At 43.4% G+C, this 16911-nt stretch overlaps 1 protein-coding gene across 2 annotated transcripts in view; it reads right to left on the reverse strand.

Annotated features, from left to right (window-relative positions):
- Positions 1 to 8351, reverse strand: part of LOC143291862 (bone morphogenetic protein 2-like) — a 31420-nt gene extending 23069 nt beyond the window's left edge. Inside the window, exons 1-2 of one of the 2 annotated variants that reach the window (XM_076601980.1) lie at positions 8203 to 8351; positions 1688 to 2206 (exon numbers count right to left, since the gene is read on the reverse strand). In XM_076601980.1, the coding sequence (XP_076458095.1) occupies positions 1688 to 2204 (517 nt within the window). In that variant the 5' untranslated portion in view covers positions 2205 to 2206; positions 8203 to 8351. Of the gene's footprint in view, positions 1 to 1687; positions 2207 to 5820; positions 6583 to 8202 lie in introns of those variants that run through there. The other variant, XM_076601979.1, reaches the window with a different exon arrangement.
- Between the last annotated feature and the right edge of the window lie 8560 nt (positions 8352 to 16911).

The following is a 16911-nucleotide window of genomic DNA, read 5'->3' on the forward strand; positions in this document are numbered from 1 at the left end:
TCTCATCCGAATGACTAGCGTCCAGACCACCATTCAAGGTCTAGTGGAGGGGGAGAAAATATCGGCGGCTGAGCCGTGATTCGAACCAGCGCGCTCAGATTCTCTCGCTTCCTAGGCGGACGCGTTACCTCAAGGCCATCACTCCACTTCTCGACCCTCTCCGAATAGTTTTCAGGAAATCACTACGCTTCTGCAGGTTGTAGAGTGATAATTAATCATAACGTTGTAACGACACGTCACGAATAAAATGCACATAAGGAAATAGAGGTTACACTGAGCCCGGTCATTATCCGAACGCAGAATTTTTCTCCTCCACCTCCAACCACTCTACCGAAGCCCAAAAAGTTCAGCTAAATATATCTCATTATGCTGTAAAAATCGGTTTGTAACCATGTTTATTTTGAATGTTTATTTGTACATAACTTATCCCACCACCCCCTCCCATTTTCCACCAGTGTTATCCAGTGTACTCGACGGGCGCAATAGCCGAGTGGTTAAAGCGTTCGACTGTCAATCTGAGGGTCCCGGGTTCGAATCACGGTGACGGCGCCTGGTGGGTAAAGGGTGGAGATTTTTACGATCTCCCAGGTCAACATATGTGCAGACCTGCTAGTGCCTGAACCCCCTTCGTGTGTATACGCAAGCAGAAGATCAAATACGCACGTTAAAGATACTGTAATCCATGTCAGCGTTCGGTGGGTTATGGAAACAAGAACATACCCAGCATGCACACTCCCGAAAACGGAGTATGACTGCCTACATGGCGGGGTAAAAACGGTCATACACGTAGAAGCCCACTCGTGTGCATACGAGTGAACGCAGAAGAAGAAGAAGAAGAAGAATCCAGTGTATTCCTGTTAAAATGGGGAGTATCATGTTCGTCACTCCTCATTTTCTTCTACAGCATATTGATACACAATAATTGGCGTGTTATTGAATTACAACAGCTACGAACGAATATGTTTGGTCAAAAGGGGAAAAGCGTATGGGGAAAAAAAATGAAAAGACTGCACATGAATTAAGTGAAACAAACAGCCATAGACAGACAGACAGACAGACAGACAGACAGACAGACAGACTGAGACAGACAAACAGTAAGACAAAGATAAATCTTCTGGTAGATAAGATATGCTTGCGCTCAACTCGTTGACTTTCTTTAATTGCTCTCCCTTGATAGATTGCTTTGTTGTGTAATCTGTAGGTCTGTGTGTCAAGTACCATGGACAACATACACGGCATTTTTTTTTTTTAAAGCAATGGGAAAAATTGCACCATAAATTAGAAACATACACAGGCCTTTGAAGACTCGACGGTCTGAATCTTGAGGGTGAGGACTGAATGTGAAAAATTAATAAATAAGTAAATAAGTATCAAATAAATAAATAGATAAATAAATAATAATTGATAAATGATAACTAAAAATATATGCATATAAATAATAATAATAATAGTATTTATTTTATGATCCTACTAAATAAACATTATACGACTGTTGTACTCTGTGTGTGTGTGTGTGTTTGGCTGTCTGTCTGTCTGCGCCTGTGTCTGTGTCTGCCTGTGTCTGTGTGTATGCGTGCGCGCACACACACACGATCCCACCTGCTAACATCCTCCGGATCCCAACCCACCCCGCCAGACCCCCCCCCCCTTCCCCTCCCCCCCCCCTTTCTGTGATGCTGCCACTGACCTCTGTCCGGGAAACTTCGGATGGTGTTGGCGTTGTAGGGTCCAGAGGCCTTGGTCAGTCCCCCCGTGTCCGCCACCTCGTGGTACAGCTCCGTCATGTACTGAGGCGGCGTCCGGTGGAACACCTTGCCCGGAATCCGCTTAATCCCGAACACCTTGGACAGTCTGGCCAGAGGATCCTCTTCCCCATCCTCCTCCCCCTGTCGTCTGGAGGAGGAGGAGGAGGAGGAGGAGTAGGAGTGGGGGGAAGGTCTGGAAGGCACCGATTCTCCAGGAAACGGGCTCGCAGCGCAGAGTCCCCTCTCTGTGCAAATCAACACCAATAACAGAATCCCCCACCACCAACTGTGGATCCCGTGCCCGCACCATGGCCGGCATCCCACGACGCCTCGCCTGGATCTGGATCTGGTCTGTGGGGGTCCCTCTGCCGATCTGGATCTGGATGGGCTTGATCTGGATCTGGGTCTTGACTCATGGATGCTTCTGTGGAGGCAGGTTGGAGATATTTGATCTACCATCCCTGAAACAGAGTGAAGACAGTTTCATCACGGCAGTGGACGTTGTACATAGGCGTTTCCATAGCACGCTGTAAAAGCATAGTGCACTTACTCCAAGTCGAAAGCCATGTGGGGCAAAAACTCCAATGTAAAATCGCCACTTGGACCAAGCAAAAAAGCAACACTCCAAACTGCACTGGGGTGGTAAAAAAAAACTGGGAGTAGCATCAGCCATGGACACTATCCGTGCCATACTCTCACGTGTTTCTTTGGTTATTTTGTTGATTAATTAGTCAGTCATTTGGTCACTTTGATAAACGGTTTAGCAGTCAACTGCTCAAGATTGTTCTCTGAAAACAGACTTGTTTTATGAGATTGGTGTTTGTTGTTGTTGGTTTTTCAAAGTATACACGATCAAACGTAACAATTACAGACTTGTCTTATGAGATGGATGTTCTATTTCTTATATTATTTTGTATGTCCGGCTTATATCTTGAGAAGACTGAATATTCAATAGTGTCAGTTTTGATCTGTTTTGTTTGTTTACTTGCTTTTCTTTACAATTTTCCTCATTTTTTGTGTCCCTATGATAAAGTTGTTGATGTTGCACTTGTCCGTTGTTTCCCACGTAGGTCATGCGACTCACGTTAAAGTACGTGTTGGTTTTTATTCATGTGTGTGTGTGTGTGTGTGTGGGGGTGTGTGTGTGTGGGTGTGTGTGTGTGTGTGGGTGTGTGTGTGTGTGTGTGTGGGTGTGTGTGTGTGTGTGTGTGTGTGTGTGTGTGTGTGGGTGTGTGTGTGTGTGTGTGTGTGGGTGTGTGTGTGTGTGTGTGTGGGGGGGGGTGTGGGGGTGTGTGTGTGTGTGTGTGTGTGTGTGTGTGTGTGTGTGTGTGTGTGTGTGTGTGTGTGTGTGTGTGTGTGTGTGTCGAGTTTGAATGGGAAAATGGGAAACCTTATTTTGTGCCACAAACCTAACTGATCGAAGGATAGGGCGTCATGACATATCACTCAATCGGATGATTTATGATTGTGTGGGATCCAAACTCACAAGTTGGGAAGCAAGTTGAGAGAGAGACAGAGAGAGAACATGTGTGTGTGTGTGTGTGTGTGTGTGTGTGTGTGTGTGTGTGTGTGTGTGTGTGTGTGTGTGTGTGTGTGTGCACTGTGTGCGTTTTCTTGCTTACATGTGCATGCATTTAAATATAAATGTATATGGGTATGTTTGAAAACGTGTGTGAGGTTAGAGGGAAGTAATGAGAGTGCATGCTAAAAAACAAACGGACAAGTCCGCTCATACTAGTCAGTCTGTTTTCTTTAATCCTTCCTTGGTTCAGTCCACTACACTGAACGGTGTTACCAGAAGGTAATGAGCCTCAATGTGTGTGTACGTTTCCGATCACGCAGATTAAACACCTGGTTAGTGGTAGTAAGAGTTGTAGTATTGTTCAACTGTAGTTGTGGTGGTGAAAGTGGTACTCGTGGTAGTAGAATACAGGCAGTGGTAGTGGTATAAAGTTTATTTCAGTCAGCTGTTTTCCTTTCTTTTTTTTTTTTTGTTGTTGTTGTTTTTGTTTGGTTTTTTGGGAGGGGGGGGGTGTTATTGTCTTTGTTCTACACCGGGCAAAACAGCTATGAAAATGGACTCACGCGTTTCTTCTATTCATTTATGTTTTCTTCAGTATTGACTACGTTGACCTCATGGCGATTTGGACTTACACGCATTCACACATTGATTACATTTGATTACATCATGAACTGAAACCAAAAAAAAAGGACAGGGGTTGAGCATGTAAAAATTCTGCAATACAAAAATTTCTTCCCTAAAAACCCCCCAAAAAAAATGCATAAACAAGCACAGGTTAGTCGTGTATATACACTCATCGTAATGTTGCTGGAATGAGTTTAGTTTTCTAAGCTGTTTCAAACAAACGTCATTCACAGAAACACAAACGCAGCTATACAAAAGATGATTAAAACACAACAGGATACATATCTCTTACTGTGCATATGTTTGTTTGCTTGGTAACTTTGACAGCATCCGGTCAAAAATTGTGGGGGAAAAAAACAACAACAAAACAAACGGCAAAACTTGACAACTGCATAAGATGAACTTTGAAGTTAATGACGAGCAGCCCATTGAGCAACAGATACATGTAGAAAACGGCAATGGAAAGCACGGAAATTGGTGCTTGATTTTTCCAAACAGTGTCTCTGGATTTATCCGTTGACGGACTCATCAAAATAGTCACTGACCACTTATCCCAGGCGGAAAGCACATGCTCAGATAATTATTTCCAAGGCCACGTCTGTGTTTAGCACCTAGTGGGCAAGAGAGAGTGGCATTGTTAAAGCGAGAGTGGCGTGACCATCTCTAGATCTCTCCTCTTTTCACCCCTACAAGTCCCCCACCCCTCACCCTTTCCAACCTCCACCTTGCTTTTTCTCACACACACACACACACAGGTGGTAAAGGCGTGTTGGATGTCAATTGCTCCAGCGGTTTTTTTTTTTTGGTTTTTTTTTAGCACTGCAAGAGAAGAAGTTTTATATACAGGAACACAGAGAGAAGGAAGAAGGCACACGTGGTTAGGGATCTACCTGGCCGACACAGGCACACCTGCATGCCCTCCAGACGGTACCCAGGTGAGTAAAGTACCAGCCTTAAGCCTCAAGAGGTGCCGCTTTAGCACCCTCATGTTACGCTCCAGCACCTCCCCTTTCACTTCCCCGAGCCCCTGGGGCTGCTGGGAGGGAAAGACAGGAGTGGGTTTGACCAGAGGGGGACCAGCACATTGTCCTGATGAACAAGTGGGTTTGCATGGTCACAGGACCCGGGGAGAGGGTGGGGCGGGGCCGGGATTGATCCTACTCTCGTCACCCTCAAGACCACTTCTGCCGTGGTCTGGTCTGGTGATGCAAGTTTGCGGTTGTGGCCTGGCTTGTTCTGAACACCTGTGAGCTCGGACAGCCAGGTTATTCGGGGAAATAGTGTCTCTCCCCCCCCCCCCCCCACCCCCAAAAAAATGTCTAACTATTAATGTACGAAGCGATGTCCTCTGGTTCAATTTAAAAGCGCATGCTCTGTAAATGTTTCACAAGTATTTTATCATTATTATTGCTGCGTTTGTGGACATTTTTTTTTTCTTATCTAAAGTCTTCCTTTCATCAGTGCTTCCCCTCTTGGTACCCAATCACTGCAAAGGCCCTCAAGTGCACGATTTAATCCGGATAAAGCGCCTGGTTATTCGTTGCGTTGAAACTATCAAGGCTATGAAACTGAACAAGCAGCGACCATTTCAGAAATCAACCAACGCGTTTTTGTGTGCGTTCTGTGTGTGTGTGTGTGTGTGTGTGTGTGTGTGTGCGAGAGAGAGAGAGAGAGAGAGAGCGAGACAGACAGACAGACAGACAGACACATAGAGACAAATAGAGAGTTGAGGGAGGTGTACTGATTTTTTTGACAGATGTGTTTAAAACTGAGAAATGTTTAAAGAGTAAATTAGGCTAGAGAGAGAGACAGAGAGACAGATGAGACAGACGGGCATACAGACAGAGAGGCTTACAAACTGATCACACACAAATAATTCCAGAACATCAAAACAAAAAGGAACCGTGTTGTTGAAACAAAAGCACTGACCAGCTGGCGAGGAAAGATCACATCCAAGACCTCCCCCGTACTCCCGATGAATGCCGTCGCACATGAAAAACACCTGAGGGGGCTGACCGCCGCCCAACACAGTCAGATACCTCACCGAAACAAACCCACGTGCAGACTGAAATCTCTGACAGTCATCAGTAATAGCTTTCGATCATTGTCTCTCAACATCTTAGTTCATCCTTTAAGTCACAGGTCTTTCGTTCCGATGTAAAGCCTAATGAAATTCGGCCGTCTTAATTAATACTTGGTCACTTATCACCAGTAAAAGGAAACGGACACTATCCAAAACAGCAGTACCTCAATTCACCTGTCGCGCACTGACTCCGATTCTGTGATCTTTGCAGAACTGGTACTGATGTGTTTACCGGTAAACTGCATAAAAGAACGGAAACAAATTTTAAAAAGTGGTAGAATAGCGATACTCCAGATAACACACTTCAACCGATGAACAGACGATCTTCCCAACGAAACACTTGGCCTTGTACTGAGCAGAGGGGACGGACGTTCAGACAGCAAACGCCAACGAACAACGAACCGTTGAAGCCAGCTTGCAGTCTCGTGTGGCGAGTGTGGCGGGTGGAGCAGTATAGTGTATGTGGGTGGTAGCGAATCCTGAATTCAGTCGCTTCTCTCTCTCTCTCTCCCTCTCTTTCTCTGTCGCTACTTCACGCCTGGTCAGGTCGCCTGCAAAGTGATGGCTGAACTGTTTCCATCCCTCACGATACCTGTCACGCCACTTGTCACTCCTTTCGCCATTTCGGCCTCCGCCTTTTTATACGCTGCACACCGGACTTGACATTAGCCCCTGTCTGTTTCCGCGACTTCCCGATTCACACATTCCGTCAGGTTCTGTGTGGTCCTACTGATTTCTCCCGTAGGCATTTTGTACACGTTTCACCAGCTTCTTAGCAAGCTTTGTCCTCTCCCTCAATTACAGTTTCCATTGCCTTTCAGACCATCGGGATCTGTTCACATGGTTCCGTCTCAGAGCTGTGGGGAAGACTGAGGAAGAAGAGTTCAATAGTCACTAACTATCCATCTTTGTGCCCGCTGTGAATATGTCTCGAGTTCGGGCTGAGGTGTGAATTACTTATTGCAGACAGGACATGGTGGAGCACTTTTCCCCCGGGGAGATGAGAAATAATGACTTTTCGGGTTTTCTTCTACGCTTGCTGTTCTCAGTTTCTCAGATATTAAGGTGCTTTTCACACACACACACACACACACACTGAAACCGACAGAGAGAGAGAGAGAGAGAGAGAGAGAGAGAGAGATGACATATGGAAACGGTCGACACGGAGATAATGATGCTGTCGGTCATAAAGTTGTTTATAGCCTTTTCACTTATACGGGTTGGTGACATAAGATTTTCAATGAAATAAAATCTTTTTAGTTAAACCTTTTAAATCTAATTTTTTGACATTCAATAAAGTAAAATATCCTTAATCTGTTTATTACCTGTTCACATAGCTTGGTGACTTAAAGGCTTACAATAAATAAATGTGGTTGTTAATTAATCAAGTTCATAGCCTATGGACGCAGGTTGGTGATTTTAAATTTACAATGAAATAAATGCTATAAATGCCATTTGTTTCTGTAATCATAAAGATTCTGAGGTCTGTGTTGGTGTCTGCAGTCCCTACAAACTTACTTCCTCTTACACTTAACGGATGAAACAGCCATTTCACTCTCTTTTCAAACTGAAGACAGATGAAAAGAATAATCAACTGTTGTGCATAAAAAGCGATATCCATTGGTTTAAACCTTTTTTAATATCAATAAACAAGGTGCAATACAGCGTTCAATTAAGAAGACCTGAGCAACAACAAGCATGAGCTTATATCGTGCTCGTTCATATGTAACAAGCAATACACAAACGCAATGGCGAAAATACACACATTATTTGACAGTGAAAAGAAGGTAAGTGCAAGACAAAACTAAACTAAACAAGAAAAACAACAACAACAAAAACACACAAAAAACAAACTACTATTACCGCAACTACCACTGACAACAACAACAATGATAATATTAATGATAATACTAATACTAAGCGATATCCATTAGTCTATACCCCAAAGCAGAGTTTTTCGTGGGTGACTATCAATGTCTTTCTTGGTCAATGAAAACAAATATGGTTATCAATTCACTCTTGGACTGAGCAGAAATAGTTTCATTACTACAGAGGGTAAAACGCATATCAAAATTCCAAATAATGGAATATCAAATTGCTTTGCACTTTTATTTCACTGCGTCCAACTTCAAATCATTTACTCGTTGCACTTGAAAGAGCATGAATGCTATGTCCAAAACAAAGTTCATACAGCACGTGTGCTCACGCGCACATTCACATTCACTCACCTCTGATCGTCAGAACAAGAAAGGCAGTGGCTTGTGAATTGGCAATCTTGTTATTTGAACTCGGCGTCTTTTCGAGCGGTTCATCTTGGTACTGGTATTTAAGAACAGGATAAAGAGCATTCAAACGCTCAGAAGGGTCGTCGCTGCTGTACTATGCTATACCTCCCGTGTTGTGTGTAAGCTAAACGTGTTGAAGCAAAGATAGATTGTCCTTTCTGGGTGAAGGGGGTATAGTTTGTGTAAAGACGTTGGGTTACCCAACCCCTACGTGCGCCCCTGCCTTTCATTGTCGGAGTCACAGGCCAGAATACACCCCGGTACGTTTTACCCTCTGGTATATTCTGGGCAGGTCCAGTTTATTCGCCACCACAATCCATCTCCAGTTTACAGCGGATTATATATATATATATATACACACATACATACATACATATATATATATATAGAGAGAGAGAGAGAGAGATCCAGTGATGCCCTACCCCCATAATATGTATTCATTAATTTCCCTAGAACCGTAACTGGTTAAGCAGAAGAAGTTCATCTCTAGTGGTTAGGATTCCTGGCTTTCACCCAGGCGACCCGGGTTCGATTCCCGGCACAGGAACTTTTTCTCAAGGCCTGACTAAGCGCGTTGGGTTACGCTGCTGGTCAGGCATCTGCTTGGCAGATGTGGTGTAGCGTATATGGATTTGTCCGAACGCAGTGACGCCTCCTTGAGCTACTGAAACTGAAACTGAAACTCATCTCTTAAATCGTAGCCTACCGTTTCCATTTGTTTTAACATCTTCCTTCCTTGTAGCACCACCCACTCCCTACCTGCAAGTATATTTGCTAAGCAGTTGAGAAGGAGTTTTGTTCCACAGAAATGTGCCTGGTAGAACTTTTCTTTTTTTTTTTTTATCAAGCGTTCTTCAGTTTTGATACGCGTGATCATGCTGCTTGTACTGGGGATCTGTATTTACGATCTCATGATAACACACACACACACACACACACACACACACACACAATACCAGTACTAATGTGGGTGAGGCCGGTATGGTGGGTTGGGGTGTCTGCGTGAAGTCCATAGATATTGAAAATCGTGCTTCCAAAGCGGAAGAACCATCCACCAGGCCGCCCGCTCTCTCTTTACAACCTGTAATTTAAGTTCTGAATCTAACAGTAACCGTTACTGTTTATGGAAACTTCATCAAAGACTGTTTTATTCCAGTGAAAGAAGAAAAGTGTTTGTTTAGTTATTCTTTGCCTCACAGGAAGACACAACTCCGTTAAAAGTTATTCACTGCTTCACAGGAAGACACAACTCCGTTAAAAGTTATTCACTTCTTCACAGGAAGACACAACTCCGTCAGAAGTTATCTATTGCTTCGCAGGAAGACACAACTCCGTTAAAAGTTATTCACTTCTTCACAGGAAGACACAACTCCGTTAAAAGTTATCCCTTGCTTCACAGGAAGACACAACTCCGTTAAAAGTTATTCACTGCTTCACAGGAAGACACAACTCCGTTAAAAGTTATCTACTGCTTCACAGGAAGACACAACTCTGTTAAAAGTTATTCACTGCTTCACAGGAAGACACAACTCTGTTAAAAGTTATTCACTGCTTCACAGGAAGACACAACTCCGTCAGAAGTTATCTACTGCTTCACAGGGAGACACAACTCCGTCAGAATTTATCTATTGCTTCACAGGGAGACACAACTCCGTCAGAATTTATCTATTGCTTCACAGGGAGACACAACTCTGTTAAAAGTTATCTACTGCTTCACAGGAAGACACAACTCTGTTAAAAGTTATCCCTTGCTTCACAGGAAGAGACAACTCTGTTAAAAGTTATCTATTGCTTCGCAGGAAGACACAACTCTGTTAAAAGTTATCTATTGCTTCGCAGGAAGAGACAACTCTGTTAAAAGTTATCTATTGCTTCATAGGAAGAGACAACTCTGTTAAAAGTTATTCACTGCTTCACAGGAAGACACAACTCCGTTAAAAGTTATCCATTGCTTCACAGGAAGACACAACTCCGTTAAAAGTTATCCATTGATTCGCAGGAAGACACAACTCCGTTCAAAGTTATCCCTTACTTCACAGGAAGACACAACTCCGTCAAAAGTTATCTATTGCTTCACTGGAAGACACAACTCCGTCAAAGGTTATCTATTGCTTCGCAGGAAGACACAACTCCGTTAAAAGTTATTCACTGCTTCACAGGAAGACACAACTCCGTCAAAAGTTATCTATTGCTTCACAGGAAGACACAACTCCATTAAAAGTTATTCACTGCTTCACAGGAAGACACAACTCCGTTAAAAGTTATCCCTTGCTTCACAGGAAGAGACAACTCTGTTAAAAGTTATCTATTGCTTCGCAGGAAGAGACAACTCTGTTAAAAGTTATCTATTGCTTCATAGGAAGATACAACTCTGTTAAAAGTTATTCACTGCTTCACAGGAAGACACAACTCCGTTAAAAGTTATCTATTGCTTCACAGGAAGACACAACTCTGTTAAAAGTTATCCCTTGCTTCACAGGAAGACACAACTCTGTTAAAAGTTATCTACTGCTTCATAGTAAGACACAACTCTGTTAAAACTTATCTATTGCTTCGCAGGAAGACACAACTCCGTTAAAAGTTATTCACTGCTTCACAGGAAGACACAACTCCGTCAGAAGTTATTCACTGCTTCACAGGAAGACACAACTCCGTTAAAAGTTATCTATAGCTTCATAGTAAGACACAACTCTGTTAAAAGTTATCCACTGATTCACAGATAGACATAACTCTGTTAAAAGATATCCATTGCTTCACAGGAAGACACAACTCCGTTAAAAGTTATCTATTGCTTCACAGGAAGATATAACTCCGTTAAAAGTTATCTATTGCTTCATAGGAAGACAACACCGTTAAAAGTTATCCACTGCTTCATAGGAAGAAAAAAAACCGTTAGAAGTTATTCATTGCTTCACAGGAAGACACAACTCCGTTAGATATAGAAACGTACGGGCACTATGGGGATACTACCAATAAAGTATGATAATCATAGTATCAGCCTTTATTCCAGATTTGTCCTCAGTGTCAAAATGACAGGGTACACACCCTGTTGCGTGACACCGGGTTTCGCTGGGGCCTATTGAAAACAGAAGCACCTTCCCTCCCTCAATGCAAGCGTCTGTGTCGTGATGAGTTATGAACTCTTTTCCACCGCCACTGAATGAACTGTTGACGGCAGGAAATGACTTGCCGCACTGTCCGCGGGGTGTCCGCCTTTGAACCGACCACAGGCACACCATTTTTCTCCCATTCCACCCCGAATGTGTGTGTGTGTGTGTGTGTGTGTGTGTGTGTGTGTGTGTGTGTGTGTGTGTGTGTTCCTGGCCTGAAGACTCAGATGGTGATAAGATTTCTATGACGATGATAATAATGATGATACTATTACAAATACTTAAAGTGCTGCAACTACTGACAATAACACATATTCACCAGTCGCGCTTTTGAGTATCACAAAGCACTTTACAATTACATGTCAAACACAAGCCACATAAAAAACAACAACCCCCCACCACACACACACACACACACACACACACACACACACGTACACACACACATGCATGCAACCGCGCACGCATAATCATTTGAAGCTGAAAATCCACCCCAACGACAGATATCACGGTCGTGTCCCTATGGGAACACACACCGGGTATGGTAATGCGGAGGTCGATGGGAGCTTCTCCGGGATTCGGCGTTCTTCTCTTAACGACTCCTATTTAAAACAGATAAAGTCTCTTCGCCGCACTCTTGCCGGCATTATTCTTTGCCCGTCAAGGGATTAGGCCAGCCTTCTGACATCAATGAAAGGCCCCTCTTGCGCTGTTTTCATGTAGAAAAGATACGGGCCTTTTTTTTTCACGAGCCTGCTTGGTTTGTTTTGCATATTTTACCAGTGAGCCAGTTTTCGTTGAACCATGTGGGTGGAAAATTGTATGCTGCGAGTAACAGATTATTGGTTTTATGTGGGTTTGAGTCTCTTCAACACAGGCGAGAGTTCTCCGCTCCTGTTCCCAGATGCCGCTTTGCTTAAACAAACTGATGTGTTTTATGATCCACCGCAGACAACCCGACTTTTGAAGTTTAAATAACATGTACGGTCCGTGAAGTCTAACGCCAGTAAACTTCAAGGGGAAATACAGGATTGATGATTGCCATTCATCTGTTACTTTGAGGTTTGTTGCACAGTCGACGACGAAGGCCGTCTTCGGGATGTCAAACCACTGTACAAGATGCGACGCATAATGGAATACAGCACACAAAGGGTATTGACGCATTGAAAGCTAAATCATTTTCCACTGATGCATATCGACACCTGTCGGTTGATCAACGACAAAACAGCTAAGAAAACAGAACAAGAGGTTAAGTTAGAAAAGCCGTGATGTTACTAGTATACCTGTATGGTATCATACCACAGCGATTCTTAGTACGTCGCAAAATATTACAGCCATCCATGCATGGTAGAATATTACAGTCAATGTTAACTTGTAGAATATTACACATACAGCCACCCATACATTGCAGCCGATTACAACCCACGGAAGTCCGTGATTACAACCATTCACAACCATTTACACGTGGCAAAATATTGCAGCTATTTATATGCTGCAGGTGACAGTCATGTGGCTGGCCATAAATTATAGCCATTCATGCTTTGCAGAATAGGCTAACACAGCCATTCAAACATGGAATATCACAGCCATTCACACGTGGCAAATTACAGATATTCACACGTGACACGGCCATTCATGCGTGGCAGAATATTACAGCCATTCACAGATAGCAAAACATTGCAGTCATTCATACGCGGTAAAATACTACAGTCATATATGCATGGAAATATGATTAAAGCAAGTATTTATAAACGGTAAACGTGCGTGGCTTTGTTAACACACATTTATACAGAACAAGGGCACCTGCGTTGGGAAGAGAAAAAAAAAAACAAAAAAAAAAACAGAGCATTTCCTGGTCAAATAAACGCAAGCACAAGTCAAGTGGTCAGTGAGTGGTTACATGTATGGTATGGCATATACTACAAATATTTCTTTAAAAGTCATAATCGATCAGCTTCATTAATTACATTTTTTGTGTTATAAATAAACGCTACAGAATCCCACAGCCATGCCGAAGTAGCTATGCTCAGGATATCGTTTGGCGGAAAACGATCTCATTTTAAAATGGGGCATACTCATCGCTTTTCTTGAAAGTCACAGTGGTCCTTTATGGAGAATGACAAGCTGAACACAACGGAATATTAGCAGTCTAGACAAGTGAGACTAACTCGATTTGATAAAAGAAAAAAAAAAGGTATATGATTCAATGGAAAATAAAAGACAGCTGACGAAGTGAAAGGTTGCTAGCACGTTTTGTCACTGGATGTCGAGGGCTTCTGCTACTACTATTACTACTACTATTACTACAACTACTAATAATAATGATTTAATGATTTAATTTATGAAGCGCCTTTCCGTGTGAAACATGCTCGATTGCGCTGTATATTATAATTACCGACATTTAAAACTTGAATTTAAACACTTAAATGAAAAACTTACATGCATAACCATTTACAGTCAACCAACCAAACATTGTGTTTGGTAATGTGATTGACACAAAACCTAACTGACCTGGAAGAGTCAGGTGAATAGTTCTATGCAGCGCCTAAATGACTCTTCACAAAGTTGAGAGAAGAAGTTTGTTTTATCGGCTTTTCGTCGACACCCACCTCAGAATATACGACCCACGAATGTAACTCCCCGAGGAGTGACCAGAAGGGCGCGGTAGGAGAGATGGGAACAAACATAATTACACACCCGGTTAAAAACATCTTTGACAAAAACTAAAGGGTGCTATGTACTGTTTACTGACAGTAAGTGTGTGTTCACATCTTTTTTTCTTTTTTTTCCCCTCGTCCCATCGTTTAGTGACAGTTGCAGTTTCAGTAGCTCAAGGAGGCGTCACTGCGTTCGGACAAATCCATATACGCTACATTACATCTGCCAAGCAGATGCCTGACCAGCAGCGTAACCCAACGCGCTTAGTCAGGCCTTGAGAAGTGTGACAAATAAAAAGCACTCACCCATTCCACTCCTACATGACACTGACGGCGACATGATGGGGTTTGTCCACATTTCATATGAGTTTGGATTTTGTCCGTTCAGATTTCCTTCTCTGGGATACTGTCCGCTGGAATTTTGTCCACTGGGGTTTTGTTCACGGACCTATATGGGGGCCTGTCCAGCACTACACTGATACCACCAGAAGCAACAAGACGTTCAGATGGACAGCAAGTCATGGCCAGGTTTTATGTTGGACGCCTGAGGTTCACTTTCGAAGTGGAGTTCAAACTGACAACCTTCTGAATGGAAGCTCGGCGGTCAAGCACATGAGCTTTGCAGGCACACCCTGTATATTGGCGTGAGGCACTAAACAAGGTTGGGGATAGTAATGCAGGTCAATAAACTGAACCATAAAGGCCGTTTAGCATGTTCAGTGAATTTGCAAGTTCTTGCTGCCAGTGTTAGCCTCCGGTGTTAGTAGGCGGAGCCTACCGATCAGTGAACGCGGAACTGTTGAAGTCTATGACGGTTGTGGGGAAACTACGACAAGAGGTTGAGGTGGGCAGCGAGTAATGGAAAGGTTTTGTTTAGGGCGCCTGGGGCTCAAAGTAACACTGGGGTTTGAAATTGACGACCTGAATGCGAGCTCGGCGCTCAAGTAATTGAACTTTCAAAGCAGTAAACTGGGCCCTTCTGATAGACTGAACCATAAAAGCCGTTTAGCGTGTTTGGTGGTTCTTGTTGCCAGTGTTAGCCTGTGTCCGGTGCTGGTCGAGCATGTCGATGACCGCGGAATAGTTTGAATCTTATGACAGTTGTGGAGAAATTGGATTGCAGTCGAGCTGTTGGAATTTTATGACACCCGGTTGTTGACAGACGTGATTGTTTGCCTCTGGGACTTTTTTCGTGGGAAAATCCGAAGTACGTGTCCACTGGTCCAGACTACATAGCAGTCGATTGTAGGATCTGTCATCCGCTTCAGAATCGGCATAAAAAAAAACAGTCACTATAGTTTTCATGAATATGATATATGCATGGTATGACTTTAAAACCCCGATAACAACACTAAAATTTTGTTTCCTACATTTTTGTTTATAAAGGAAAACATCTCACACTGAGAGTGAAATGTCTACTGTTTAATTTTTCCTGAGACGTGGGACTCCATCATCACGAACGTCTCAGAACGATCGGGAGGTCAGCAGGTGCAATCAAGCCAGTGTCCCCGTGGCAACACGTCCTGTATTGCTCAAACCAAAAATAGAACTGAAAAAAAAATATTACAAGCTATTACTTGCCCACGCTGATCCCCAGTCCACGTGCATGCCGTCACGGAAAAAGAACCTCACACATCGACTTCAATCCCGCTGAGGTTGCCGCCGGCACTTGCCTATGAGTCGTGTTACCGGTCAATCAAGTCCAAAGCCGCGGCCCAGCGCTCCGACGCAATTACCACGTTGGCTTTTTATGCCTCTCAGATGCTCCCAGTCCGTGCAACACCGTTTTGTGAAGTGCTTTGCACAGTCTCGTTCCTTGGCTGAATGTTGACTTACTATTTTGCCCTGAAATGTTCTTGCTTCTCGGGTAAAGGCAGGCAGTTAAAGGCGCGAGGAGGGCCGGAGACGACACAGCTCTAATTGGACGAGCTGAACGTGCTCGGTAAACCGTTTTTGCAGTTAAGGTCAACACCACCATGGCTAGACAAAGTCTGACGTGAAAGGCGTGAATGAACGCTGGGACTTTCGTTGATGTCATACGCGCGTAAACACGCGCATAACTGATCACTAATGCGCGCGCGCATGCACACAAACATTCACAGAAGAAAGAAGGGTTGACAGAGAGGGAAAGAACACACACACACACACACACACACAGTGACCCTGAGGGAACGGCGGAAGACTGGAAAGAACTGTCGAGCCAAGAGCCGAGGATTCATTCTTTAAAATTAGCAGAGGTTCTTGTTCCAATACATGCCCAGACTGATTGACTTAAATTAGTGACCAACACCTGACAAGCAATCCCTGCTGACATAAACACATTCTTCAAGTCCTTATGTAGCATTGAAATAAACATAGGTGGCTGAAAACAAACAAACAAAAAACACACCCAGAACTGAAGCTGAACGCTGATGTAAATTACTGGAACAGACTTGCAGATCACTTTTCTTCTCTGTAACTTACATGTTTGTTTTGTTTGTTTGTTTTACAACAAATCTTAACTTCAGAATTTATATTACGAGGCCGGTTTATTGTAAGGTAGCACGTTGGGGGTGTTTCTTTGTCAGTTTCAATGCACAAGATATCAGCAAAAATTCATGAACAGTTATCATGAGAAAAGTACCAAATGTGTACGTGACACTAACTTGAGGAAACTTGAACGCAGGCAGGATCTATGTGTATATGTGTCACCGTGTTTCTGTGTGTGTGCGCAAGAAGAAAGAGAATAGAATATGCAGGATAAAGCCACAAAAGGTGCCGGAAGGGGGAATGGAATACTTCTCAGGGACAATAACTTATCCGCACCCGATGCAGTCGAACGCTGCAGAAATGAACACAAAAAATACGTCCTGAAGACGGCCATAGCCGACAGACCACAGACGATA

Source organism: Babylonia areolata, chromosome 18 (genome assembly GCF_041734735.1).
Source record: "Babylonia areolata isolate BAREFJ2019XMU chromosome 18, ASM4173473v1, whole genome shotgun sequence".
Classification (NCBI taxonomy): Eukaryota; Metazoa; Mollusca; class Gastropoda; order Neogastropoda; family Buccinidae; genus Babylonia; species Babylonia areolata.